Source organism: Mesoplodon mirus (genome assembly GCF_964341445.2).
Source record: "Mesoplodon mirus genome assembly, chromosome: 7".
NCBI classification, from domain to species: domain Eukaryota; kingdom Metazoa; phylum Chordata; class Mammalia; order Artiodactyla; family Ziphiidae; genus Mesoplodon; species Mesoplodon mirus.
Genome location: NC_138983.1, coordinates 88,290,636 through 88,312,111, shown reverse-complemented (window position 1 = coordinate 88,312,111; position 21,476 = coordinate 88,290,636). Strand labels below are relative to the sequence as shown.

At 46.1% G+C, this 21,476-nt stretch overlaps 2 protein-coding genes across 3 annotated transcripts in view; both read left to right on the top strand.

Annotated features, from left to right (window-relative positions):
* The window catches only part of LOC309807668 (interferon regulatory factor 6-like), a 490,462-nt gene that overhangs the window by 103,255 nt on the left and 365,731 nt on the right, over positions 1-21,476 (top strand). The window lies entirely within an intron of this gene.
* The window catches only part of LOC309808038 (forkhead-associated domain-containing protein 1-like), a gene marked incomplete at its 5' end in the record, with an annotated part of 79,875 nt that overhangs the window by 28,417 nt on the left and 29,982 nt on the right, over positions 1-21,476 (top strand). The window contains one exon of the mRNA XM_082628050.1: positions 7,969-8,190. Within this exon, the coding sequence (XP_082484176.1) occupies positions 7,969-8,190 (222 nt within the window). The remainder of the gene's footprint in view (positions 1-7,968; positions 8,191-21,476) is intronic.

Here is a 21,476-nt window from a genome sequence, read left to right as displayed (position 1 = left end):
CCAGGAATGCTCTGATTGGCCAGGCCTGGGTTATGGTCTCACCCCTGGGGTGGAAGGGTCAGAGTTCTATGGACTCAGGATTGTCAGGGAAAGGGTGTCTTCCCTGCAAAAAAATTAAGATGCCCATCCAGAAGATGGAAGAAATGGATGCGGGGGAGGCAAAAACAAAGAAGATGTCCATGACATTAGGAAGCATTCCTATTGCCTAAGTGGAGCCTTCCGAACGGGATTTGCCACTAGGGATCTGGGGGGAGGAAAATGATGAATAATCCACTTTTCCATTGGAAAAGTCCCAGGCCAGTCTCCAAGGAAGCATAGTTGCTCATTTCTCTCCTGTGGTGAACTGGTGTGGTGAGAAGCTCAGAGTCAGGGCCTTAGTTGTCCATCCCCAAGAAGGGTGGTGTTTCCACGTTCCTGGGACCTCTGAATAGGGCCCGTTGTTGAGGAGGATGTGGCTTTACTGTACTGGGGGTTGAGAAGCCGGCAACTGAGTGAATGACCAGAGAGTATGGTGCCCTTCAGAACAAAGCCTCTTTCTGGTCAAGCTTTGTCATCTCCTACCTGACCTTGTAGGATTTCCTCTACCCTGTGCTCTTACAGGTCCCGTGGGGACTTACTTATGTGATGAGAACTCCTGAGGCTGGGTGTTTTATATCAAAGGCGATTTCCCGAGACCAGTGAAGTGGAGGGCACGGGGCAGCAGACAGCCTCAGGCTCGGCCTCTGCAGTAGAAACTCACACAAAAGGACCCCTGAGGCTGTGTTGTCACCAGATGTCTACAGGCGATGCAGATGACATCGGGGGAGGTGGAGACGGGAGCGCGGGCTGAACCCTTAGCATCCTGCTGAGACAGAACCCAGACTCGGTCAGGAACCAGGCCGCGTCCTGCTTCCTCTGGCAGACCACACCCTTTGTTACCAAATCAGAACCACGTTGCTCCTTCTCTGAACTTAGTTGATGATCATTCATTCATTCATTCATTCCGTCTCTCTATCTGGCAAGACCGAATTGAAGCAGGCCAAGTCTAGGGGTAGCAAAAGCTATTTGCAAAAATCCGGCTGTTTTCTCATTAGATTCTATTTCCCATTTTATGGACTGACCAGGAAGCTGATTAGAACTTGAAAGGAAAGGAAAAACCGTAAGATTGAAGATTTACAAGAAAATGGGAAAATTAGATGGGCCAGATCTCCTTTAACACAGCTGGGAAAACCCCAAACGAATGGCTTTTCTGAACAGCTCAAAGGGACTTAATTCTTTTAAGTTCCAAAGCCTAAAAATAATGTATAACTTGGCGGTTCTGTGTTCTAAATGTATAACCCTGATTTCTCACACTGAAGCCCTGTAGTTCACTTACCCTTTTCTTGGGGACATAGAATTATTACCCGTCTCTGAGTTACGGTGACACCCCGGTAGCTGTTGAGATAAAGGCCATTTGTCCTGGCACCAAGTAGCACCCTCTCCTGGCTTCTGAGATCTACTGGCCATGTTTTCTAGTCTCCATTCTGTCTTTCCAGGTCCATGGCTCCTCCATGCTGCGGTCAGTGTCCCTGCTCACCACCATCACCCCTACCCCCCAGGCCCTTCCAGACCATGGGAATTAAGCTCCACATCTATGTATGTTAAATTCTTCTGTAAGGAAGCCGGTCTCTTCTCCCTCCTTTATGTATTTACTCACTAATGTATCTATGTCAGTATGGATCCATGTATACTGATTTTACACTTTGAATTATAATCCAATACTCATTAAATATTTCTTCGCTCAAATTCTTCCAGCCTTGGCCACTGGGAGCTCTTTCAGATTGCTTGCTGTGTCCTTGAGCATCTCCCCACCTTTTCGTTTTGGGCACTTGCTTACTCTCTGCTGTTACAAGATGCACCAGGCTTAGCATGTGTTTTCCCCATCCCAGCCCCAGAATCAAAGTGCTTTTTATTTACACTCCATTTGCCAACTGTTCAGCTCAGTCAGCGAACACCTACCATGAGTAGCAGGCACTCTGCTGGGTGCCAGCACAGCCAGCAATTGGCTGGTAAATATTTAATGACCAGCTCTCTGGAAAAAGTAAAGTACATGGATGCATAGAATAAGGTTTACTGATATAAAGAATGTGTAGCACAGTCTTTCCATGTAACAAGAAATGCAGTACTCTTTCTTGTAAATTCTATATAGCCAGCTGAGTCTCACAGAATGCTTTCATTGACTTTAGCCGAACTCTTGTATCCATAGCCAATTTCTCATTGCAGTTGACGAATGAGAGAGTTCCCAACCTGAGCACTGGTGGGTATTTTTGGATATTTTGGATTTATGAATAATACAAGTGAAAAAAGAAAGACGTTAGAACTTCACATGTTCATCAGTGACATGAGTGACTTTGTTGCTGCATCAGATAATAATTTTTAAATACTGGAAGAACGTTTCCCCAATTTTTTGCTCTATTCATAACATAACGGCTAAGACACAACATGCTTTTGTATAATCTGCATTGTTAACATTTTCTCCATTACCGTCTTAAGTCTAGGCAATCAACAAAACAAACAAACAAACAAAATCAAGCTCTACCTGAACCACCATTATTAAACCTATTTATAAAACTTTTAAAAAACCAAGCCCTCATTTATAACATTTCCTGATTTCTATGGTGTAATACGCACTCCACGGTCAATTTCCAGCTCCCAATGACACATCCCTGAATACAGAGAAGGAAAGAGAGGTGTGGTAACACATTACTATGTAACATTTCCAACAGAAACATATAGTAGAGTGAAATAACCTCAAGAGCATAGGTAATAATAAAATAGAGTAAAATAATTAGGAAGGGGTGACTTTTAAGTTTGTATACCAATTGTTTCTGATATAATTTAATTGTAAATTTATGTAAGTTAATTCTTATTAATGGCTGTGTTTATCAACCAGTTGGCAAAATTCCTGGACATTTAACAATCAGTTCTCGTGGGCGGGTACCAGCTGGCCCCAGCACTCCTCTGGTACAGCAGTGAACATACCACAGGTCTTCCCGGATGGAGGCTGGGGTCCTCTGAGCTGCTTCCAGGGCGTGGCATGTACCAGAAAGAATAACACTTCCATAAGACAGTTGTCAGTGTTCCTAGAAAATCCCATTTCTAAGTAGCCCATGCGATGTCTTGTGTTTTTTCACACCATCTAATGTTCATTTCCTTTTTTTAACTTGGAAAATATCCTATCATTCACTAACCAATCGTCTAAGATCCGTTTGTGAGTATGGAAAGCAGGTAATAAATCATGACTTCGAGTAACCTAGAAGTCCTAAGAGCACAGGTATTGGAGTCAAATTGTGTCACCACTTCCTGGCCGTGAGACGTTGGGCAAGTCATTTAACCTCTCTGAGCTTCAGTTTCTTAATCCACACAATGAGGGGTAAAATGCCTCCTGCAAGATTATTCTGGAGATCAGATGAGACCACATGCATTAAGTGCCCAGCACAGTCTGTGGCACATCTGTGGCTTCTCTACACAGTGGCTCATAGTCGTTGTATTGTCCACAATAACTTACAAATGGCAGAGCGCATAACAAGCTCTCCAAGGGCAAGGTCTAAGTTTCCACCTTCTCTGCAGGCTCCAGGGCTTCCTGGCAGAATTCATGTGTACTGTAGGCACTCGATGTGCAAACTACTTCGAATTTTTTTTAGGGTCTCCCGTTCAACTTATACTCTTTTCAGGGTTAGAAGCAGATATTGGGGAAATAACACAAAGAACAAATAGATAATTTGAAAAAAAAATAGATAGTGATTTCTTGAGTAAATCATTGACCTGTGTTTATTAAAGCTAATATAAATTCAGCCGTGGATGTGGTCATGGTTAATCCAGGTGGTTGACAACCTGCTTTTTTTTTTTTTTTTTTGGTACACGGGCCTCTCACTGTTGTGGCCTCTCCCGTTGCGGATCACAGGCTCCGGACGCGCAGGCTCAGTGGCCATGTCTCACGGGCCTAGCCGCTCTGTGGCATGTGGGATCTTCCCGGACCGGGGCACGAACCCGTGTTCCCTACATCGGCAGGCGGACTCTCAACCACTGCACCACCAGGGAAGCCCCAACCTGCTATTTTAAAGGTAGTATGGAAAAGAAATCAGGAGTATCACATATTCTACCTCAAAAACAAAACAAAAAACCCAACCATGGCAACATACCATATGGTCAGAGAACAGACACAAAGAAAGAGAAAAGGCATTAGCGTGTATTTTTAAACTAAAGTTTCTAAAAACAGACTTGAAGACTTCCCTGGTGACACAGTGGATAAGAATCCACCTGCCAGTGCAGGGGACACAGGTTCGAGCCCTGGTCTGGGAAGATCCCATATGTCGTGGAGGAACTAAGCCCATGCGCCACAACTACTGAGCCTGCGCTCTAGAGCCCACGTGCCACAACTGCTGAGCCCATGTGCCCCAGCTACTGCAGCCCATGCGCCTAGAGCCCACACTCCGAAACAAGAGAAGCCACCACAAGGAGAAGCCTGCGCACCACAACAAGAGTAGCCCCCCGCTCGCCGCAACTAAAGAAAGCCTGCACGTAGCAACGAAAACCCAACACAGACAAAAATAAATAGAATTAAATCTAAAATAAATAAATAATAAAAACAAACTTGTTGATAACTGACCTTGACCCCATGCTTCCTGTACAGCCCAGAGCTAGCTTTTAATGTGAGTCTTCTTCTTATGTTTGCTTTTCTCCCTGCCTGTATCGTTGTAGTTGCCAGCAGCAATTTCTGAGAAAACCTTGACCTTCCCTTTGATAAAGCAAGCCGGGAAACTAGAGAAAACCAACTTTAACCATCCAACTAAAGCTACCCTCAACCAACATGCTTCAGAGAAAAAAAAAAAAAAAAAACCTTTATTTTTAAATTTTTAAACCCGACGAGCTAGGAGTCTCTGCTGCGTTTATACATCTTTGGCTCCTTCCCACTAGGGGCCCTATCGTTCGGGCTCTGTGTGCTGCAAGCAACAGAAACCAGCTCTAGCCAGCCTCAGGGATGGAGCACTTCAGGGTAGCACCCCAGCCAGTGCTCAAAACCAGCTTCCTTATTTTCCCCACCATGTTCACAGCAGCATAGTTATAATAGCCATGAGGTAGAAACCACCCAAGTGCCCATGACGCTTAATGGATAAACAAAATACACTCTAAACTGTATGGTGGAATATTATTTAGCCTTAAAAATGAAGGAAGGGCTTCCCTGGTGGCGCAGTGGTTGAGAGTCCGCCTGCCGATGCAGGGGACACGGGTTCATGCCCCAGTCCGGGAGGATCCCGCATGCCGCGGAGCGGCCGGGCCCGTGAGCCATGGCCGCTGAGCCTGCGCGTCCGGAGCCTGTGCTCCACAACGAGAGAGGCCACAGCAGTGAGAGGCCCGCCTACCACACACACAAAAAAATAATAAAATAAAAGAAGGAAATTCTGACATGTTACAACATGGATGAACCTTGAGGGCATTATGCTAAGTGAAATACGCCAGTCACAAAAAGACAGGTACCATGTGATTTCACTTATTTGAGGTACTTGGTACTTAGAGTAGTCCAATTCATAGAGACAGAATGTTGGTCACCACGGGCTGGGTGGCGGAGGGAATGGGGAGTTGTTGTCTAATGGTTAATAGAGTTTACGTTTTGCAAGACGAAAAAGTTCTGGAGATCCATCTCACAGAAATGTGACTATACTTAACACCACTGAACTGTATACTTTAAAATGGCTAAGATGATAAATATTATGTTGCAGGTTATTTACCACAATCTGAAAAATAAATAAACAGCTTCCCTCTCTCCATGTCTGGGCTCCACTCCCTCATGCTGGCTGCATTCTGAAGTCCCACCAGGTCACTCCAGATCCTGGTGTCCAGCCAAGTCTTCTTGGGTCTCCTTGGCTCTGATTGGATCACTTGCCCCACCACTGAACCAATCAGTATGTCCAGGGAGTGTGACTGGTTTATTGCTTAGCCCCACCCACAGCAATGGGCCGACAGATTGGGAGGGAGATTCCTGGAATTTCCAGAAGAGCCAGGTGGGTTGCGGCCTGTCCACTACGGCAGTGGATCACTTGAGGCATGAGATATGAGCACTCCCTTCAGCACCCTGGCAGTTAGTGGGCAGTGAGGCACATCTACCTGAGCATCCCAGCACAAAAGGGAATTCCTCCACACTACCCGTGGTCTCTCGATTTGTTTTCTCTCAGGCGGGGGTAAAACATATTCAAATTTCCCCCTTCCCACCTTCAGCCCTTTCATTCGATAAATCTTTATTAAATCGATGAGGAAAGGTTGTAGGAATGATTGAGGCAAGACAGCCCCAGAGGAGAGGACGGGAAGGGATCGGATGGATGGAGAAGTGAGTGCAAGGCAGGAGCAGGACACCTCAGCTTCTGAAAGGAGAGAAAGGAAGAAAGCTTAGGTGGAGACCGAGGTGCCCACAGTGGAGAGAAATTCGAATCTTCACATAAGGTAACAGAGTTCTGGAACACTGCCAAGTCCGTTCCTGAGACAGGTTTCAACGGGGCCAGTGTCATCATAAATGCTGGGCCAGGTGTCGCCAGGCAATTGGAGTTTGATTTTCCCGAACAGTGTTCTCCCTGACTCCAAAAAAGTCTTCAGGGGAATTCACCAGATTCTTGACTTGGCTGGGAAAGACTGTAGCTAAAAGACTGGTTTGGGAACCTGAGTGAGTGGAGAACCTTCCTCTTGAATACAATCCAGCTGGAGCTATAGGAAGTTCTGTCTGCCAGTGCTCCTATTTCGGAAGCATTCTGTCCTGTTTCTCATTCTGTGTCTGCAGTCTGCAGAAAGAGAAACGTGACCGCCACAGGCGGCAAACCTTTGAACTTAGCTTCTTCCTTGAAAAGTGTGTTTTTTTCTGCCAAGAGACTGGGGGCGGGGTTGGGGCGGAGAAGGGAGAGAGAGACAGAGAGGGAAAGAGCTTTCCAGAACCCCAGTCCCACCACCCTCTCCACCACCACCTGAGCTTGGTGAAGTCCTTAACCTCTCCAAGCCTCATTTGTAAGCTAGGAATAAGGAGAGCTCCTCCCCTTCAGGGCTATCGCGAGAAATCGGTGAGTAATTACAGTAAATGGTAGCATTCACGATGTCACGGTTTAACCACTAGGCTCGGGGAGGGACGGCCACAACAGCATTAACCAAGACAAAGCCAGGTGTCAGCACCTCTCAGCATTTGCTTCTCCCGGTGTAGATGGATTTTGATGTGCTCTCTAATGAAAGTAGCTACAGACATCTTCCGCCGGGTCAGATGAAAAAAGGTTCCCTCGATAGATATTTATGGAGCGTCTGGCAAGAATCAGATGTGGCAGATGTTGAGGATCACAGGCTAATGAGCCAGCTGGGTTTCGAGCCAGTTGGGGTGCCTGCCACCCCAGAGCTCTCGGCTTCGGGGAACAGGTGGAATGGGAGTGCCAGGGAGACACACAGTGTGGATGTGTGTGTCCTGGAGAGCTGGGCTTGAATCTCGGAGATGTGTTCATTCATTCTTTCAACCAGTATTTAAGGACCTACTGTGTATGTGCCAAGGGTTTATTCTAGGAGCTGAGGATACGGTGCTGAGCAAGGTAGACAAAAAGCTGTCAGCCTCTCAGAGCTCAGAGGTGGCATTGTACCAGCTCAGACGCTCACTGCCAAATCTGTGGTCCTGGGAAAGTCACTAGGTCTTGCTCAGCCTCGGGCTCATCACAGAGCATCAGGGGTATTAAATGAGGTAATGCATGTGAATCTCTTGACTGGGTGCCTGGCACGAAGGCTGCACCCAATAAATGGTGGTGTGATAGTGTGCAAGGTGACCCATGGTGGGGACCGCCATCCCAAATTTGGGGAGAGTGTGGGAGGGATTCTTGGGAGAAGTGACTTATACGCCGAAATCTAGGGCAGCAATTATGTCGCCGGGACAGAAAGGTGAAGACCACCCCAGCTGCTCGTAACCTCCCCTGACCCTCTTGTCTGCCCCTGCAGGTCTCCTTCCCATGGGTGAGGGGCCCAGCACCTTGGCCAAGGCCACAGCCACCTTGGGCCACCCAGCAACTGAACCAGTCACCCTCACCACCACAGAACCCCTTCTACCCGGGCATCTGGCCAGCGCCAGTGCAGAGGAGCTGGTCGCAGGGGTCCCCCGAGCCCCCCATGGTCCCACCAGCCTCCCACAGGCGGCCCGTGAGTGCCAGCGAGAAGATGTTCTCCTTCAAGGTGGACAGAGCCGCCCACAGCGTTCCCATCATCAGGCAAGGTACTCATGGGTGCTTCCTTGGCGGCTTAGGGGAGGGGCTTTTGCTAGGAGGATGGGTCTCAGTTTCTGCTTTCCCCTTTTTTTAAAAATTTTTATTGAGGTGCAGTTGATTTATAGTGTTGTGTTCGTTTCAGGTATGCAGCACACTGAATCTGTTCAACATATACATGTATCCACTCTTTTTTAGATTCTTTTCCCATATAGACCATTACAGAGTATTGAGGAGAGTTCCCTGTGCTATCCAGTAGGTCCTTCTTAGTTATCTCTTTTATGTATAGTATTGTGTATGTCAATCCCTCTCTTCCAATTTATCCCTCCCACCACTTATTCCCGGTAACCATAAGTTTATTTTCTACATCTGTAACTCTATCTCTGTTTTGTAGATAAGTTCATTTGTACCTTTTTTTAGATTCCACATATAAGCAATATGGTATGATATTTGTCTTTCTCTGGCTTTTGCTTATGTTCTCTGGTTCTGAAGTAGAACATAATCAAATGTGAAAAAATTGGGATAAGCAGAAAGTTAGAAAACAGTAAAAGATAAGCTGTCACCCTTATCACCAGAATTCTCCCTGTTGACTTTTTGGTACAAACTCCTCCAAGACTGTGCTCTGCCCATCTGCACACGTCAGTACCTCTGTGGTGAGTGTGTGTGTGTGTGTGTGTGTTTGTACATATATATGAATATATATGAATCTGTATCAGAATCTAAATTTATATACTTCAACTCAGATGTACAGACATATTGGTAACTGAAATCCCTCTTGCCTTAGGAGGTTTTTAAATATTTTATTACCATTTTACAGGTAAGAGGAGACTGAGGCTTATGGAGAAAATTACTTCTCCAGAGGTTATGTATTCAATCTAATCTAAAATAACGCTTTTCAGTCAAATTTAAGGCTGGTTATCTCAGTGACTGTCACTCACAGCCTGGTCACTTTGGGGACACAGAGCCATCAGGGTTTCCTTCTCCCCCCCTCCCCCCCAGAAGGCCTCATGGCACTTGGGGAGGAGACTTCCTGTCTGTCACCATCCTCTTGGCCTTGCCAGGCTTACTGGCAGAGTAGCTGGGTCGACTTAGTCCCTGGCATGATTCCCAGGTTTCTTCTGTGGCCACTGGTGTGAAGGTCCCATTCTCTGTTTTCCGTGTCCCAGCCCCAGACCCCTCTGAGTCCCCAGGTCTCTCGATGCCTCCACACCCTTCCCTGGTCTCACTCAGGACCACTCACCTAGTCACTTCCCTCAGCCATTCAAATAATAGTTATTATTCTGAAATAAACAGACTAAGGAGCAAATGAAAGGTATCTCTGCAGTTTACATCATCATCATCATCATCTAAGGAACGCTCATGTACCAACCACCCAAGTTAAGAAATTACTCAGCCATTTCCCCCCAGCATTTTTTTTAATTTAATTTTATTTATTTCTTTACTTATGGCTGTGTTGGGTCTTCACTTCTGTGCGAGGGCTTTCTCCAGCTGCGGCGAGCAGGGGCCACTCTTCATCGCGGTGCGCGGGCCTCTAACCATCGCGGCCTCTCTTGTTGCGGAGCACAAGTTCTAGCCGCGCAGGCTCAGTAGTCGTGGCTCACGGGTCCAGCTGCTCCGTGGCATGTGGGATCTTCCCAGACCAGGGTTCGAACCCGTGTCCCCTGCATTGGCAGGCAGACTCTCAACCACTGCGCCACCAGGGAAGCCCCCACCCCAGCATTTTAATGTGAAAACGTTCAAACATACAGCAAAGCAAAAATAATTTTACAGAGACAGCTCTCCTCCTAATTCTACCGCTAACACTTTGCTGTACTCTTTATTACATTTCTGTCTACCCATCCTTCTTGTCCTGCATTAATCCATCTTATTTTTTGGATGCATTTCAAAATAAATAGCACACATCTGTAGTCCTCCCCCTAAATTCTTTAGCACATATACCATTAACTAGAATTCAACATTTTTGTCTCCTTCATGTAAAATGAACACATAATGTGTATTAGTTATCATGATTGCATAACGAATTCTCCCCAAACGTAGCAGCCTAAAGCAAAATCAAACGTGTTATCATCTATACGGTTTCTGTGGGGTCAGGAATTTGGCAGCAGCTTAGCAGGACGGCTGTGGCTCAGGGTCCCTCGTAAGGCTGCAGTCATCTGAAGGCTTGACCTGGGCCAGAGGATCCACTTCGAACACGGCTGCTCACATGGGTGTCAGCAGGAGGCCCCTGTTCCTCACCACATGGGCCTCCCCAGAGAGTGGCTCGAGCATTCTCATGACACGGCAGCTGCTCCTCCTGAGCAAGTGATCCTGGAGGACAAGATGGAAATGGCAACATCTCTTGTGACTAAGCCTCAGAAGTCATGCTCTGTCATTGTTGCAATATCCTGCTGGTTACCCAGGGCGTCACCCTCCAGTGTGGGAGAAGACTACACACGGGCCTGAAGACCAGGAGGCGGGGATTATCAGCAGTCATCTTGGAGGCCGGCTACCACAGCCTGCCCTCGGGTCCTCAATGATTCACACTCCTCCTCCTCTCTCCCGAGGCCCCCCAAAATCTCACCCCAGTAACAGCATCGGCTCAAATTCCAGAATCTCGTCTAAATCAAGTCCAGGTACAGATGGGGCTCATGGGTGTAGTACGTTACATTCAGCTCATCAAGTACTACTTCCAGAAATCTGAAGACCTCTGAACAAAGGGTCTGTCCCTCACACACCCAGCACATATTGGTGGGACAGACATAGCATCACTGCTACATACACTCCTCTTGTTCCAAAAGAAGAAAAACAGGAAACACACAGGAGTCCCTGGCCCAAAGCAGTTCTGAAGTCCAGCTGGGAAAATATCGGCAGTTCCTTGACTGGGCTTCAGTCCAACTCTTGTCCAGAAATGACTTTCCAGGGCTCTTGGCTCTGCCCCTGGTCCGTGAGTTCCGCCTTCTGAGTCGTCCTCCCTTTCCTATGAAAGGTGTCCCATGGATGTGGCTGCATAGTTTTATAGCCTGCTTCCTGCCTGTAGAAGCTTGGGGGTCCAGACGCTTCTTTGACTTTTGTGGGTCTCTGTCAGTCTGAGTTGGCAGTGCTTCTTATTGGGGTTCATCCTATCAGGCAAAACCCACGCCCACAGACTTTTTTGTCACAAGCCCTTCCACCATGGGCTTCTGCAAAGACTGACAAAGGACAGAAGCTTCTTAGAAGCCCAGTTCTTTGACCGAAGGGTTCTCTTGGACACTGCCCTGGATCTGTATTCTTAACAAAGGATTTTACAACCACACCCTCAGCTTCTTCTCTGGACTGTGTTTTCTTGAGAGTGCCCTTGATTTGATCTTTGCCCAGAACCTGTTTCTTACATTTCATTTGCCACCTGGAGAGGCAGGGAATTTTCAAGCCCAGAACATTGCCCTGATTTAACAGCCCTTCCTTTAACTGTCTCTCCCCCTCACATTTCACTATAAGTAGCAAGAAGTAACCAGGCAGCACCTTCCAAGACTCTGTCTGGGACTCTCTTTAGCTTGACCACTCAGCCTCATCACAAACATTTTCTACCTTCCTCATGACCACAGGCAACGTGTTAGGAAACCTTCTGCCACCACCTAACAAGGATCCCTTAACCCCAGTAACATTTTCCTCACTTTCCTGGAACCCTTCCCTCACTGCCTCCTCAAAGGCCATTGGGCTTCTACTAAGACTATTCACGCTTTCTCAAAGACTCTTGGCCAAAGTCCTCCAGCTTCTGGCCACTGTTCCATCCCAAACCACTCCACATTTTAGGGTTTTTGTTAAATTTTGCACCACTCCTGGTGCCCAAGCCTGTATTTGCTACTTATTGTTGCATAACAAATTACTGCAGGATGTAATGGCCTAAAACAACAGTAAACATTTATTATCTCATAGCTTCTCTGAGGCAGGAAGTTGGGAATGGCTTAGCTGGGGGATTCTTGCTCAGGCTTGTCCATGAGGTGGCAGTAATGGTGGTGGCTGGGCTGTGGTCCTCTGGGGGCTTGTCTGGGGCTGGAGGACCCACCTCCAGGATGGGTCACTCCCATGGCTTTTGGTAAGAGGCCTCAGTTCTTCACTAAGTGCACCTCTCCATACGTTGCTTGAGCATCCTCAAGCTGCCAGCTCCTCCAGACAAGTGGTCCTAGCGAGTGAGGCAGAAGCTGCAATGTCTTTTAGGATCTAACCTCAGGAATCAAACTGTGTCATTTCTGCAATATCCTTGGTTACATAGAGAAGCTTTGTTACGGACTGAATTGCATTCCCCCAAAATGCATATGCTGAGGCCTCAATCCCAATATCGCAGAATGTGACCATATTTGGAGATAGTGTATTGAAATAGATGAGTAAGTTCAAATGAGATGATTGGGTGGGCCCTAATCCAAGGGCTGGTGTCCTTGTAAGAAGAGAGAGAGAGACGCCAGGGATGCACGTGCACAGAGAAAAGGGCATGTGAGGACACAGCAGGAAGGTGGCCGTCTGCAAGCCAAGGAGAGAGGCCTAACCCTGCCCACACCTTCATCTTGGACTTCCAGCCTCCAGAACTGTGAGAAAATGAATTTCTTTTGTTAAGACCTCCTGTGGTGTTTTGTTATGGCAGCCCCAGCTAACTAATATAAAGTCCATCCAGTATTGCAGAGGATGATGCAAGGGTCTGAATACCAGGAGACAAGAATCAGTGGGGCCATCTTGGAGACTGGCTACCACACCATGAAAGGTGTAGATCTTGAGTGTGCTCATTGAGTTTTGATGGTCGTGTACACCTATGTAACCCAAACTCCTATCAAGATATAGAACATTACCATCACCCCAGAAAGTTCCCTCATGTCCCTGCCCAGTCAATTCCCAGCCCCAGGCCCCAGAGGCACCCACTCTTCTGAATTCTTTTCCAGCCATGGATTAGATATTCCTGTTCTAGAATCTCAAGTACACAGAACCATGTAGTACATGTTCCTTTGTGGAAGGCTTTTTTCACTCAGCATAGTATTTCTGAGATTCATTCATTTTGTTGTATGGATCATGTTCTGTTTTATGAACATATATACAGGGTTTTGGGGGTTGTTTTTTTAATGCATCCTTTGGACACATGGCACATGGGCTGTTTCTTCTCTTTTTTTCACTCCGCCATTTAAATTTTTCCACTGTAATCACCGGTTTCTCCAGTGCCATGCTGAACTTGGGGCTTCTCTGAAGGACTTGGATTCCCCCTGGAGAAATGAAGGATGAGTCGTATGGCTTAGAGTCACTCACTTCTACCTGGGCTCTATCTCCTCAGCCTCTCAGCCAGGTCTCATGTTTCCAAACGTTTGCCCTCGTTCCCCTGACACTCTCGCCATCCTCAGAAAAGGACTTTCATCTTCCCGTGTCATGGGGAGTTCCTTTCTGTCTGGGCCTCTCTACTGCACGCTTTAGAGAAAACTCTGTGCTCCAGTCCTCCATGCTGTCTCTTGACAGAAAACACCTCTTTTTAAGGGTTCCAAGAAAGCTCTTTCCTCTCTTAGCAAAGCTGGGCTCTTCCAATTAAATTGGTTTACTGTTAGACTGTCACCTTGCTTTAGACTTGAAAAATTCTATTTGAAAACCCAAAGCCAAGGATTTATTTTCTGCAGATCAGGTCAGGGTTTCTCAATCTTGGCACAGTGACAGGTGGGTCGCATAACTCCTTGTTGGAGGATCTGTCCTGTCCACTGTAGAGTGTTTAGCAGCATCCCTGACTCCTACCCACCAGAGATACCAGTAGCAACACCACCACCACCACCCCTAACTGTGGTTCTCAAAAATGTCTCCAGACATTGTCAAAAATGAAAACGTCATTTTGCCTGGGGGAAAACTCACCCTGTTCTAGTTAATACTCATCCTTCCTTTACCACAAGGCAATAAAACGTCAGCTCCAAGGCCAAATCTTAATGGCAAGAGCTCATGGGAGGTGGGGAAGAATTACTGAGAAAAGAAAATATGTGGAGTGACTTATTAAAATAGCATCTTGATTCATATATATATATATATTTTTCCCAATAATGGGATCATATGAACCTAACATAGGTAACCTTCTTTTTTTTTCTTTTTTTGGCCGTGCCGCTCAGCTTGCAGGATCTTTGTTCCCCAGCCAGGGATGGAACCTGTGCCCCCTGCAGTGGAAGCACAGAATCCTAATCACTGGACTGCCAAGGAATTCCCTACCTGATTTTTAAAATTCAATAATATGTCATAAACATCTTCCCACTTCAATACATTGACTACATAGTGGTTAAAAGCATAGGCTCTGAATCCAACAAATTTAGGCTCATCCCTTGACTCTACCACTTACCAGCTGTGTGTCCTTGAGCAGGTGACTTGACGTCTCTGTGCCTCATATCCCTCACGTATAAAATGGAGATGGGAATAATAATGCCTATCTCACTGGGTTGTTATGAAGACGAAATCGTATCCTGCGTGTAAGTGCTGAGCACAACGCCTGGTGCATAGCGAACATTCAGTAAATATTAAAATATTTAATATTTTATTATTTAAATTTTAAATTTTACAATCTTAATAATTTAAATATTTTAAAATTTAAATATTTAAATTTTAAATATTAAAATTTAAAAATTAAGTTATTACCTAACCATGATTGTTATTTAACTTTTATTTACAACTTACAATGTCTGAAAGACACAGTTAAGGTGCACACATACTGCCCCTGCTGCAGACTGGTGATTATTGCAGCGCACCAGGACAGCTGGGGGTTGTTAAAATATTAAAGTAACTCCCCTGCCTTTTGGCCAACAGCTCATGCCCGAAAATTCTTAAAGTGCCTGCGTCCCCGTATCCGCCGTCCCACCGCCCCAGCCCTCCCGACTCTCCCTGGGGCTTCTCCCCACTGGGACCTCCGAAGGATCCAGCATCTAGAGTTAAGCCGGTTTGGTCATACATGGCCCTTAGGTTCTTTTTGATAAATAACAGTAGCCGGTAAAGAAGTTTGGGGCAGGTGAGGGGTAACTGCTCCCGCACCTCCCTGCCTGGGTGTAAGGAAAGCAAGTCTCAGAGCAAATTCTAGCCCCACAAAGACTTTGAGTAAACACACCTTCCCCAGTAAAGGGACCCCATCGATCAGCCTGTTCTGTAAGATTGATGAAGTCCCCCCTCCGGCCATCATCTTGCAGGGAAGCGTCCCTCAAGACAGCCACGACAGGGTCGTAGAGGCAGCCGGAGTCACCCCTAGAGATGGCATCAGACGCCAGAACTCTAAGCTGAGACTGGACAGGGGCCCAGTTAGGGTCAGACCCCGAGGCCCTCCCTGGGGACACAGGCCAGGCAGTACCTTCCTCCAGTGAGAGCCGATTTCTTGAGGAATCTGAAAACAGATGAAATCTTCCTCCTGAAAACTCAGTTTCCAAATTGAGATACACAATCAGTGTAAAATAAACCCCAGATTTCAAAGGCTTCATGCCTCGAAGAAAAAGAATATAAAATATCTCCATATTTTTTGTCGATCACGTGTTGAAATGATGTTTTTTTAAATATGTTGGGTTAAATAAAATTGGTCATTAAAAATTCCTCTCTTCTTTTTACCTTTTTAACGTGACTACTAGAAAATTGAAAATTGCATTCTGTAGCTCCCGTTATTTCTCTATCAGTCACTGCTGCTGTAGTCAGTTAGGACTTTGCTGCTCAGGATCCAAGAGAGTCAGATGGGGGCAGTGAGCTTCAAATAAAAGTTTTCTAATCATGGACCTAGTTGGGGAGGTGGAGGGAGAGAAAATGGGCAGCTGCTGAAGTTCCAGGCCCTTGTGTTCCTCGTGCCCCAGGAAACACTGTGGCCAGGGCTGCTCATTCAACACGCAAGGCTGTGCATTCTCTGGGCACCACAGGCCATCAGCTATGTCCACTAGAGGTTCTGGGGTCCACAAAGAGGTTTGAGACCTGGCTGGGGGGGCAGGAATCTTTGACTCTAAAATGCATAAATAAAAAATGCAGAAGTAAAATGAATAAATGATGAATGTCCACAAACATGACAGTGCGTGCTTCATTCATCATTAATGTTAATACTCATTAAAGTTTCATCACCACTGAAAACAAATTGTTCAGTTTCTCACTTCACAAGAAGATAAGAATGTGCAGTGACTGTCCAGAAACCATAGTCACTTGGAAATTTAAAATACGCTGCTTGGGCCCAAGTGGTCTCACAAGTAGAATTATAGAAATCTTTACAAACATTTCTACACCAATAAAAAAAAATGTATTCAGTGTTGATGTGAGTGAATTGCGAGATGTCTGATTTGATACAGAGTGGGACCCCCAAACACAATGCTATACTCCCCAAAAGTCATATAAGCAGGCCTTGTAATATTGGGGTAAATAAGAAAACAATTAGGAAAGCTTAAATGTCTATCAAGTGGATCCTAGTTAAACACGTTTGGCACACTTGGACAATGGACCACAATGCTACCCTGGAAAAGAACCCAGTACAGCCTCAAATACTGACATGGGAAGATGTTTTTCATATTGTTAGCTGAAAAGTAAGCTGGATAAGAATCTCTGTCATGTAAATGCATTTTTGTTTTTTGAAAAGATATGACTGCAATAAAAAATATATAGCTAATGTTTAGTGCTAAATGCTCTACTTGAGGGGTCAGCAAACTTTTCCTGTAAAGAGCCAGATAGTAAATACTTTAGGACTTGTGGGTCACATGGTCTGTGCTGCAACTACTCAGCTCTGCCTTTGTAGCTGGGAAGCAGCCATAAAGAATATGTAAATGAATCACTGTGGCTGTGTTGCAATAAAACTTTATTTACAAAAATAGTCAGAAGGCCAGATTTGGCCGCAGGGCCATAGTTTGCCAACCCCTGCTCTATATCATTATTCTATTTAATCTCCAGATAGCCCTTTATAGCAGAGACTATCAGTAATCCTAAATTATGTATGTGGAAACGAAGGCTTAGAGAGAGCAAATGACTTGCCCAAGGTCATCAGCTCTTATGCGGCATAGAAAAATGTCTGGAAAGAGACACACCACAGTGCATCAGTGCAGTTAATGCTGGGGAAGAGAAATGAGGCAGCTCTTACCCTTTCCAGTCCTCCTGTAATGCTTTCAGTGCATAAGTCTCATGAATGTGAAGGTTAATCTGAAAATATTCTTTAAGACTTTGGGGAAACTCACAGTCTCCTCTGCATTCTCTGTTGATCTTGTGTGTTAGTGTGGACCAACGCGGCGGAACTGTCGGAACAATCAGTGGCCGAGGAAATTCCTGGGGCAGAGCCCTACAGAGAAATTTTTGTGGACCAGGACCTGGCCCAGTACGATAAGGTGAGGGGTCTCGGGGAAGCACAGAGCTACAGCAGCAAGAGGGACCATGGAGAGATTGCCACTGCCTCTTGTTCTCTGTGTCTCAAGGACCGTCCCTTTTTCCTACTTCCAAGAAACCACCTCTTCCTCCCAAGACATTCAGCCAGGTTTGGCCACTGCTCATTTTATCCCAAATAACATCTACAACTACAAGGTACTGAGCACCTACTGTGTGCTGGGCCATGTCCTGTGCACTTGACATTTATTAGCTCGTTAATCTTCACCATCTTCAAAATAGATTTTATCAGCCTCACTTTGCAGATGAGGAAACTGAAGCTCAGAGAGGTTCAGTAATGTGTTCAAGGCTGCCCAATGCAAGGAGCAGTGTTAGGATTCAAAGCGAGGTCTGGTTAGCTTCTCAGCGGGTACTTCTAACTCCCACACAGTAATCACTTGGTCAACCTTCAGTGATGGAACAGTGATGCAAAAACACATTCCTAGCAGGAGGAAGTGAGCACTGAAGTCAGGGAGGCCTGGGCCAAGAGACTCGTTAAAGAACCAGAGAGGTTTAAAGCAGGGATGCGAGCAGAACAGGTGGATTCAAGCCATCCTGGGAAGGGCCCAGGTCAATTTCTCCCCACTTAGACACGACCTGAAAGTTACTCTAAAAGAAGCAGTCTATAATATCTCGCTTTCCTTCAGGGCCAGGGCCTGCTCCTGCAGCAATTCTCAGAGTTTGTGAGGAGCAGACCTACCTGGGGTTCTTGTCAGACACGGAAATCCAAACCTTCAGGAGGCAGGGGGTTCCAACCCAGGCATCCTGGGACCAGACTCTGAAAAATGTTGCAGAAAGGCGAGAAGCCACACTCAGATTCTGTATTTATCGCTGTGTAACAAGCCATCCCAAAACTTAGCGGCTTCCAACAGCAATTCATTATTCCCCAGAATCTATGGGTTGACCTGGAAGGTTCCTTTGCTTGTGTCCCCTGGCCTCACTCATGTGGCCTCAGTAAGCCGCTGGCTTGGCCAGGCTGGTGGTCGGTCCCCATTGGCCTCCTTCCCACATCTAGGGCCTCAGCCAGGACGCCTGGGCTGGTGCGCCCCTTTGTGCATGTGGTTTTTCATCACAGCACGGTGGTCTCGGGGTTCCCAGGGGGCCAGAGCAGAAGCTGCACAGCCTGTAAGAACTTGCCTGGAGATCATGCAGCATCACTTCCACTCCATTCCGTTGGTTAAAGCTAGTCACGGGGCCAGCCCAGACTAGAGGGTGGGGAAATAGACTGGATGGCAAAACTGCAAAGTATTTGTAGCCATTTTTCAACCCGCCTCAATTTTAACTTGGAAATATAGTGCAACCACTATAATTTTTTCTATTTATAGAAAATTTTTATAAGCCATTTATCATTTTTTCTATTTATAATAGAAATAATTCTTTCTCTTTATAAGTCGTTTATACCCTGACTTGCCAGGACTCCTTCAAGTGACAATAAACAAATTAGCTCGAGGGGGAGCATTGATTAGCTCATCTTATTGGAAAATTTAAAGGGCCACTAGCTTCAGGTATGGCTAGATCCAGGAGCTTGAATAATGTCATCAGAACACCTCCCCACTACCAACTTCTCCCCTCTGTTTCCCTCAGTGTCTGGCTTTTTCATAAGGCTGGCTTTGTGTGTTAGAAAAGACAAACTCAGGCAAACTAGCCTACATGATCCAAAAGAAGGCAAGATCCTCTCCCTCTGTAATCGATGTGTGAAATCTCTGATTGACCAGCTTGGGCCACATGCACATGGGGAGGTGGGACAGGAAGGAGCAGGGCACATGACTGACAGTCCTACCCAGACCAAATGGAAGGAGGAACACTCCCTCCAAGAAGGGCAAGGGGACCCTCAGCAGGAAAGCAGAACCCACAGCTGTCCACTGCCCTCTGCAAACTTCTTATATTCCAGCACTGGCACGGGGCCTGGCACTTAGTTGCTGCCCGATGAATGTTTGTTGCATGAGAAATGAATAAGCACCTGGCTGATCATAATAGGGTGAAACAGGGGAAACTGCCCAGGAGTAGGGAATATGTCTGATGCTCTCTCTTGAAGTTTTGCCACCAACTTTCACAAGGATCCAAAGGAAGGCCCCTGGCAGCAGCTGGCAATGTCAGACAGGCTTTCTCATGAGCAAGACCCTGTCCTTCCCCAGGTCACGGAGCTAGCAGGTTGTGAGGCTGACTGGACGGCTCTCCTGGGAATGAGCTGGACCAGAAATTGCCCGTTTACCTCCTCCCGTGACTGCTTTGGAAAAGGCCTCTGGGGAATTTTTTCTTCTTCTTCTTCTTCTTCAGTTTTTCTGACATTTTATTGATAACGTCTGGTGAGAAGTTTGGGGGAATTTTTTTTCCTTTTTTGGAAAACCTAACCAATTCTTTGGCTGCAGATCTTTATCACTGGAGAGATGGAGGACAGGGTTAATTATACCTGTGGGTACAGTCTACCAGCAATTTTGTTTTTCCAGCCAAAAGTTTACATGAGCCCATGCAAATAAATCAGTATTCATGTCTCATTTACTTTCCAGATTGAGTTACCTGGAAAAAATTCATACATGAATAGCCAAAAGAGTCAGGAAATATTAGAAGAGAGGAAAGGGAAAACAAATAGTTCAGAATGTTTTAAGTTAAAACAAATAACCCTCATTATAGGCAGAATGTGGTCAAACTGAATGTTGTTTTCCTAACTACCTTTCCTAGGTCCCCAGTGTGCTAGGCTGAATATTATAAATGAAAACACTCTAAGTAAACTTTCTAGCAACAAAAGTTCCCAAGTGGGATGGTTGTTCTTAATATGAAAGTCTAATTCTCGGGGAGAGAAAAGTTTCCGTACCTGTGAGGTATAGACATCCATTACAGGAGTCTATATTCAAGTACATCATTTTAACCCAATTCTTGTCTCTATGAGATTTTCCAAGTGACAGAGATAGCCATGAAAGTCTGCTTTTTCCCTCCCTGCCTGCCCTCACCTTCCCAAAGAATGATACCATATTTTTCCTGTATTTCTTTAAATGGGCTCAGCCTTACACCCAGACCCACACCTAGTAAATTTCCCATCTGGCCTCCACCCAGGATGAAATAATTCGGCTGCTGGGAAAAGAAGTCAGCCGTCTCTCCGATTTTGAACTTGAATCTAAATACAAAGACACTGTGATAGCAAGCCTGCAGAACCAAGTGGCCAACCTGAGCCAGAAGCTGTTGGAAACAGCTGCCTCCAGGCAGAAGGAGAGGGTGATCCCGCCCAAGTTTCAGGTTCTGCATGAAGAGGACGATGCCCAACAGAGAGAGATCCAGAGCTTGAAAAACCAGGTAGGGCTCAGAGACAAGTGGGTCAGGGCCTTGGGGTCACAACACAGGGTGACAGCTCTCAGGTAGAGCCTGGGGAGAGCCACCCGGGTAGTTAGAAATGGGCAGTGAGCACAGCATGGTGAGGAGTACAGTTCCAGGGAGTGCAGGGTTGGCAAGTTTCTAGCCTTGTAAGAACAATATTAGATTTGATTAAGTGCCTACCATGTTCAGGCCCCGGTGCAGGTGCTTTGGGTGCATTAGCTTATTTATTTATTTATTTATTTATTTATTTTATTTATTTTATTTATTTATTTATGGCTGCATTGGGTCTTCGTTGCTGTGCACGGGCTTTCTCTAGTTGCAGTGAGCAGGGTCTACTCTTCACTGTGGTGCATGGGCTTCTCATTGCAGTGGCTTCTCTTGCTGCAGACCATGGGCTCTAGGCACGTGGACTTCAGTAGTTGCAGCATGAGGGCTTCAGTAGCTGTGGCTCACGGACTCTAGAGTGTAGGCTCAGTAGTTGTGGCCCACGGGCATAGTTTCTCCACAGTATGTGGGATCTTCCTGGACCAGGGCTCGAACTCCTGTCCCCTGCATTGGCAGGGGGATTCTTAACCACTGCACCATGAGGGAAGTCCCCTCATTAGCTATTTAAACCTCAGTCTT